Source organism: Sinohyriopsis cumingii, chromosome 11 (genome assembly GCF_028554795.1).
Source record: "Sinohyriopsis cumingii isolate HCF-2022 chromosome 11, ASM2855479v2, whole genome shotgun sequence".
Classification (NCBI taxonomy): Eukaryota; Metazoa; Mollusca; class Bivalvia; order Unionida; family Unionidae; genus Sinohyriopsis; species Sinohyriopsis cumingii.
This window is the reverse complement of record NC_142971.1, coordinates 113,747,138-113,755,574: the sequence shown is the minus strand read 5'-3', so window position 1 is coordinate 113,755,574 and position 8,437 is coordinate 113,747,138. Positions and strand designations below refer to the sequence as shown.

At 33.9% G+C, this 8,437-nt stretch overlaps 1 protein-coding gene across 1 annotated transcript; it reads right to left on the bottom strand.

Annotated features, from left to right (window-relative positions):
* Nucleotides 1-1,331: 1,331 nt before the first annotated feature.
* LOC149789446 (uncharacterized) lies at nucleotides 1,332-6,788 on the bottom strand. Its single transcript, XM_089975845.1, has one exon. The coding sequence runs from the start codon at nucleotides 6,783-6,785 to the stop codon at nucleotides 2,226-2,228; it is 4,560 nt and encodes a 1,519-aa protein (XP_089831971.1). The 5' UTR covers nucleotides 6,786-6,788; the 3' UTR covers nucleotides 1,332-2,225.
* Nucleotides 6,789-8,437: the final 1,649 nt, after the last annotated feature.

Genomic DNA, 8,437 nt, shown 5'->3' with positions numbered 1-8,437 from the left:
TACGAAAATGCTATTCAGAATGAATAAATGTGCCATGTTGATAGACAAGTTGCTGATTGATTGTATCAAAGGTCAGATTGACTCCCCCCATCTCTTGCTCTCTTTTCGTAATAAAAGCATCAAGTGCGATCACTAGCTCTCGATTTTCAATATCTTTTTTAACAGATTGTTTTCTTCTTGCAATTTAAATCTCAAGTTTTATGGTCAGTGTTCAACATTTCCTTATCATTTTTATTTAGCTGTAAGCTCATTGAGCGCGGGAATGCATTTACCATAAACGGAAACGCTCAATACTTGTCCTTAACAATAGTTAATATTGATATTAACCAGTGTATATGTGTATGTTAATGTGAGAAAGTAAAACTGCTTAGGCAGACTTCGAAACTAAGAAAATTGGTTTTCCAGTTTGTTTTCTCAGCATGCAGGTGTGGGTATATAAGAGTGTTAAATCGCTCGACGTGCAAACCGCATTGATTGCCAAACTTTTAGTTAGCTGCTGTTATATATGCAACAGATTTTTGGACTGTTTTGCACACTTGTTCGAGTTTAAATTAAATGATTTTACGACATGTTAGAGAATCACAGATGTATACACACAGAAGTTAAGTATTAAATGCGTCTTCTTCATATTTTCCCTTTCAGAAGAGTATGTAATGTTATGCATGTAATATCCATGATCAAATGTGTTTACTTGATGGTCCCTTTAGTTGTCAGAAAATCAGCTGGACTCATCAAACGGTTTTAAACTTAACGACCTCAATCCACATAAGCAGGATGACAGTTATAGGGATGTGAAACGTACAAAAAATACTTAAGGAAAATCGTTTTTTCTTTTATTCATGACTGTGCTGTGCAATTTAGCGTTGTCCATATATATGTATGATTCTGTATCTGATAACTTTCATCGAAATTGTTATAAACAAACTGGTATTCATAATTACTATCTACTACATATAAAATAAATTTCAGGGTTTCAGAGAATAATTCGTAATGTCAGAGACAAAGAAAATATATATATTTTTATATAAACTATCTAAAATATTCAACGAAATTTATTAAAATGAATCATGTTTTTTATATAAACTATCTAAAATATTCAATGAAGTTTATTAAAATGAAATTTTATATCACAAGCGAACCCGTTGAAGGTTGTATGTAAAAAAAAAGTAACACATCTGTCAATAGAACAACTCCGATGTGTCATTTTCATTAATCATGCAATTGTATGCAATTCTTATGTGGTAATTATATATATATATATATATATATATATATATATATATATATATATATATATATATATATATATATATGACTGTGTGCATCGAAAATGTGTTTCTTCTTGGCTGTTATCAGAGTTCCCTGTGAAAAAAAGACCTTTTTCGCATCAATATCTCAACAAACATTGTACAGTTTGTCCCCGTACACATACCTACTTATATTACATTAAACAATTTTTCATGATTAGAGCTGAAGAGAAATTGCTAACTAAATAAGACTGTCAAGGAAGAGTTAGTGGACTGATTCAACAAAAGGAAATTACATATCATACATAAAACAGTATTAATATAAGAAAAATCAATGAAAATCAATTGAATATTTTGTCCTAAAAATCACTCCAAAACATTGAGAAAAACTATATTCAGTTACACCTTAGCAAATGTAATATCAACAATATGTAATTCTAATCGCACTGTCTTCATTTTCTTAAATCTTTATATTTGTGTCACTATGACGCGTTAGTTCAAATTAGAAAGACTATTTTATTTTACGTTTCACCAATAATCCTATTGTACGAAGCAGCCTTACGTGTATTACTCGGTCAAAACTAAAATGTTTTCTTTTAAACGTCAAATCAATCATTTCATGTAATACAAATGTTTGTGATCATAGTTTCGTCGTTACAAGACTTACTTTGAAAATAATTAATAGTTTTTAAGGTTAAAGAATAAAAAAGACCATCTATTGATATTTTCACATCTCAGGGGCATCATTAGGTGTATATCTTTTTCCTATATCATGAAATAGTAAGTGCCGTTTATAGCTGTTACATCAGTCAAGAAAAGGGATTCAATAGGGATTCAAATATTTCTGAAGGAAGACTAAATTATAACACAGAAAAGATGTAATTGCAGATACGGATTGCATTTTACACATCGACTATAAACTTCCTCAGTCGAAGCAGTGCAAGAAAAACGTTATAACTGCATTGAAAGAAGTAATCATTAATTCTTTTGTTTTTTTGAACTGAATAAGTCATTTAAAGATTTAAAAGCATCCATCGTGGTTCGGGGTAATGCAATAGAAAATTGCATGTTAGTTATGTTTAACATATTTTGGAAAATGGTGCTTATGGTTTTCAGCTGGTCATATCTACTAATAAGGGTAATCCTTCTAAGATAGAAAACTTTTTTATCTAGCGCTGACTCAATAATCGGTGAAATTGTTTCCAAAAATATAAGGTGATCTTTAGTCATGTTGACACCTTGTATTATGATGTTCCAACGATCGAACAGCCACTTCATTGTGTACACTGTCGGCTGTTTATTAACTGTTTCCATCCAAATAACCAATGCAATGATGTTTTTCAGCGTTGTTGGAACTGCGCTCATCAATGCTCTTAACTGGGGAAATTCAAGTGTGCACTGTCCTGATACAATCATTATGCAATTATTGTTTGCAACGTGATTCTTTATATCATCCTTTAACTGCAAAGTTCTGAAGAATATGCTAACGAGTTGTGACGTTATCTTTTGTATAATCTTAAGCTGATCCGCCAATTCAGGTAACATATCTAACCAGGAGATTCTTTTAAAACAGTTGGAGCCTCTTAACAATGCAAGATAATTATGAGGAGAATAACTAATTTTTTTCAAGCAGTGAATAATGCTACGAAGATAGTGTAGCTTTCTCAGGTTTAAGTTGTTCATATCAAACAAAAGGATAAATGACAGGTATAGTTCAGGCTTAAGTTTTGGAAAAATCAAGGTGATATTTTGTTCTTCTAGGTATCTTATGACTTCATATTGGTTAGACACATAAGCAAGGTAAATAGGTGTTATTAAGTCGGCATTTTTACATAGTAAAGACTTTTTCCCCCATCTTTTGGCAATGTATTCTAGACTTCGCAGGAGTCCATTGGCAGCAGCTAGATGAACCAATGACAGTGTGGCCTCCGAAGTTTGGCAAATCACATCAGAGATTAAAATGTCTCCCTTAGGTATATGACTAAGTACAAGAAGAGTAGTGATGTCATAATTCGTTCGAATATGCGGAACCAAGAATTTGCTATGAAAGTATTTTGTTTTATTGAAAACTCGTAATTCGTATGGCTGTGTATTAGATGTAAGTAAGGGGAATTTAGCCATAGCTCCAAGCATGACATATTGTACAACCGATTTAATACTTTTAGTCATTGATAATCCACGATCAAGGTAGTATTCAGCAAGCTGATAATTTCCACCTTCAATTGCTCTTTGTAGCACGTTCAACCCAGTATTATCTACGCATTTATCGACATATTCTATGCTTAAATCCCTTAACATGGTGTGTATTCTCATTGGTTCAACGAACCAGAATGAATTGTTCATGTTCAGAGAAATCTGATGCAGAGGAGATTTTTCGATCGGCCTTCCGCATTTTAAAATCTCAGCCCCGTCCCGAAGGAAGATATCTGCCATAAATGGGTTATTTCCAGTGGAAGTAAAGGTGACTAACGGACTTAAACCACTCTTTCCGAGGACACCGTGTGCGCGAAAATATATCAAAAACATGAGCGTTACATATACGTTAGACCTTTTGATCGCTTCGTGCACATAAAGTTTAAAATAGTGATGGTAATCGATTTTACCACTCACGGTTTTTACAAAAGAGAAAATCGATAATTCGGCAGGCGACATATATATAACATAATCATTCACATCCATACCATCACACATATGAGAAATCACCTTCTCCATGGAACAATTGTTAGGTACTTGAACAATATGGTCATCATAAGGAAGCTTGTAAAATGCCTCGTCAAGAGGTCTATTTTGCAAACTGTCATTTTGTAGAATAAATTTAAAAAACATCTCTTGAGATGTGTTGTATATATATGGTATTGCTTCAAAGTAACCATTCTTCATCACATAATGCATTATATTAGCACCTGTTAAATCAACATGCATGATGTCTTCCTCAGAAAAAAGTATTTCCATCATCCCCGTTGTTTCTGAGATGCGGATCAATGAATGAATGGAATCGATAGATAGTGGATGCATGTACATATACTGAAGAATACTACGATTTAAATTATCATACAGTTGTGGCATTTTGTTAGAATTCAAGCTGTACATCACGTATAAATTATAAGGGCGACATAAGGCTGCAATATGAAAGGCAGTTGACCCATTTTTAGTACGAGAGAAAAAGTCCACCTTCAGTCTAGTTAGGTAGAATAACATATCCAAACCAGCATGACAAGCAGCATGGTGAATAGGCCTGCATCCTTCGTTATCCGCTTCCTCCCAATCCATATCACGGAAAAGAGAATGTTGTGCCAGATTGGTTAATCCATATCTTGCGATCAGATGCACCACTGATGAACCATTCGAACACTTGCCGTCTGAAAGTTTATTTATCTCTATGTTATTCAAGTGCATGATCTCATCCTGTGTCAAATTCCATTCCAGGCATTTGTTTGATGAATTTACTAATGGATATAAAAGTTCAACTATGTCTGTTCTGTTATGTATGACAGCTGTAAGAAATGGAGTTCTTCCAGCTCTGTCCCGACATGTCATGGCATTTGGCTCCTGAGACATCAGCAGACGTACAATATCTTTAAATCCCAATCTCGATGATATATGAAGAGCAGTTTCACAAGATATTGTCCAAAAGTCGTCAAAGGGCTTTCTGTTTAATATTTTTTTTTCAATCATACCTTTCATCATTTCTCTATGGAAGTTGCTTTTTAATGGACTGTCAAAATGAAAAAATGGAGACTGCATTCTGCTCTCATTTTCTTTCAACCAATACAAACTGCCATTGCAATGAAGACAGACATCTTTGACATCTAAAGTTAGAAGTCTTCGTATGATTTGTGTATGTCCATTGGATGCCGCTTTATACAGACATCTCTGATCAGCAAATCCTGGACTGAGTTCCAAAAAAATGTTGAGCACTTTAGCATGACCAAACTCACAAGCAAGATGATGAGGTTTTACATTCATCTCGTTTAAAACATTCGCCATACTCCTATTCCTGCTGAGTAGGAGACGTATAGTATCTACATGACCATGCTGAGCGGCAATATCAAGTAATCCATATCCCCAGAAAGTGCGTGTCTTAATAATTAACGAGGCGTCGTCTACAGCGGCAAGCAGTGTTGGCAATGATATCCGGAACGTTATTTTGGCTCCTGCATCCAATAGAGCTCGTAAAGTTTTTACGTTGCCCCTCCCAGCTGCTATAAAAGCTGCTGTTAGGTTATCAGCATTGAGGATATCAACATCTTTGATAAAATAGAGGCACAGTTCAGTGGCTAAATAGGAATTTAAACTCTTGGCCAATTTGTGGAGCAACGAACCAGATTCATTTTTTCTATTAAAGAACCTGCGCGGAAGAGATTTAAAATATGATATCAAGTCTTCTCTCTTTGATTCAGAAACATGTAGTGCAAGATTTATAATGTTTTCATCACTGTGGTTGTTTGACTCTTTAACCAATTGAAACAAGTATCTTGCCATTAGATTATGTCCCACTTCTTTCTCAATAAAGTAAGTCATTCCCTCTCTTTTAACATCTGTCAGCCAATGATATACTGAAATGTGTGTGAAGGACAATCTTTCATCGGATCTGACAAAATGCTCCAACGTTTTCAATTCTTTGCTAAATGTAATTTTACTCATATTTGTGTTTTCAAAATGCAACATGTCAAAAATGGTTTCTTTCTTCAAAGGTTCAATGGATGCACACACTATTTCCAGTACTTTCCTGGCCCAATAAAAACGTTCCTCCATTCTGCCGTAAATCCGCTCGAAATTAAGTTGATAAATTTTGTCTAATGTACTAGGTATATTTTCTACACTCAGAACATTTGTCGAATTTAAATATTCGAGAGCATGGCGAATATATAAAAAATTTCCTGAACTCATTTCACACAGTCTATCAACAATGTCACTTTTATTATCCAGCATAAAGGCGCTTGACAGTTTTTGGAAAATTAACTGGTTGTCGTTAACATACTTGCTGACAAAATCATGTATATCTCTTTTGTTTCTGTAATCATTAGAGGTTATTTCCATCAAACGAAAATCTCTCAGTCTCCTAACAATAGTCGAAATATTTCTAGAAGTGCAAAGAAATTTGATCCATTTGGGAAATCTATGCGCTGTCTGTTCTAAAACACTTATTATTTCATTATTGTTTGCATCCGCGTCTTCACATTCATCTAAGGCGTCGATGACTATAACCCAAGTCCTTCCTGCATCAATACTTGACTCCACTTTGGATAATGTGTAAACTATACTTTGATCCATGCATCCAACCGGATCATAATTACATTTGGTTGAGTTTAAGTAGCTCAGAACACCGTATTCGGTTTCAAGAGCAGAACCAAACTGAGGAATAGAATTTGCAATCATTCCTGCAAGTCTTCGAATAAAAATAGCTGCTCTTTTAGTATTTAGGGCACCAAATCTACATACATGATATGCAAGAAGCCGTGATCTCAGTTCATCACCTGACTCATTACATTCAGCACAAACAATATGTGAAATCAGAGCCGACTTTCCAAACCCCATTTCTGCAACCAATAATACTCCTGTACTTTCGAATCGCTTATCAAAAACGGTATCAGAGATGTTCTTTAGCAACCATTCCCGTCCGGCAATTTCGGTATGCTCATCAATGTAATGAGATAGATAAATGTCTGGTCGAAGTGGATAAGAAAAGTCTTCTGTCAAACACCCTGAAAGAAAACATATTTTAAAACGATTAAAGCCAGTACTGTGCACTATTCTTTACACTACGTCTGGTATATTATTTTAACCCATGATAGGTTGAGTTCCCTCTTATTTGAAATTTTATGCAGCCCAATGTGTGGTTACATCATATTCACTTTAATAAATTTCTCTAAGGGACATTGAAGGCAATATTTTGTGAAAAAAAAATTATATTACCAAAAATGGTAGTTAACCTACCATTATTTAATCTCAAAGTATTTTGAAAGCATTTCTCCATTGATAAATGTAGTTGAATTATTTTTTTTAAAAATTATATTCCAAGTGAAATACCATGCAACCCACTGTAAATATAACTTTGAAACCAACCCTCTTCTCTTCTCCCATCCATTGTATTCAGGCAATAACAACGCCACCCTAACCCACACTCAAAACATAAACGTTTATGGAGATTTCTCAGCCCAGAACTCTATCCTATATCATTCAAATATCAACGCAATTGCTGCGCAATATTCGAGTAAAGAAGATTATGGCAATTATATCGGACTCCTTAGAATCTCTTATATATTCAAATTTAGTACACTCCAACTCAAAACATAATGCTTAGACGACTTAGGACTGAGCTCCACCATCATCATGAAAAATAATATTACATATTAAATCTGAACACAAAAACTACAAGATCGAATCAAAAAAGTTTTAAAAAATTGGAATGTTATGATTTATTTGAAACATGAAGCAATGTGACAAGAATAATTAAATTGCTTATTTACTGAGCTCAAAGTACTAGTAGTAATTTAATCAAACACATTTGTTTGGTTTTATAGTGCAAAAGGTCATTCATACATGAACTGGTAGGGGTAGGGACGGTGTGGACGTAATCTAGATTAATTTGGGCATGCTTGTGTTGAATTATTACAAATGTGTTTATACTTAGTTTTAGAGACAATGTTGTTGTGCCACTAACATTAAATACAAAACAGTTTTAGAGGGCATTTACTGAAATTAACAATAACTGTACGTATAGGATTTACTAGAGTTTTTTACCGTTGGTAGATTATACGAGTTCATCCTATACACAGACATTGTACAATATTCTATGTTTAATATTATATTCAATAATGTTTGTGTGATATACGTGCATACACAGTTGTACCACAAAACCGAACATCTAAAGTTTATTTCAAAAAGTTGAATTAATCTACCTTTTTACTTCAGATCATGTAAAGAAAAATATCCAAATTTTAATAGACCCATTTATTCAGTCTTCACTAACGATTCGTGATATTACGTTTGATATTTGTGTACTTTATTTATCTTTGTAGAGCTAGGTAACACTGAGTCATAGAACACCGACTCCACAGTTTTAGCTAGACAAGAGAAGTGTAGTCAATATTTCACATTGATAGAATACCTATATAACAGTGCCTGTAAATTTGCCGTTGTCAATACAAATCAATAACATAGTGGAGCGTAAGAATGTAGTTTTAGAG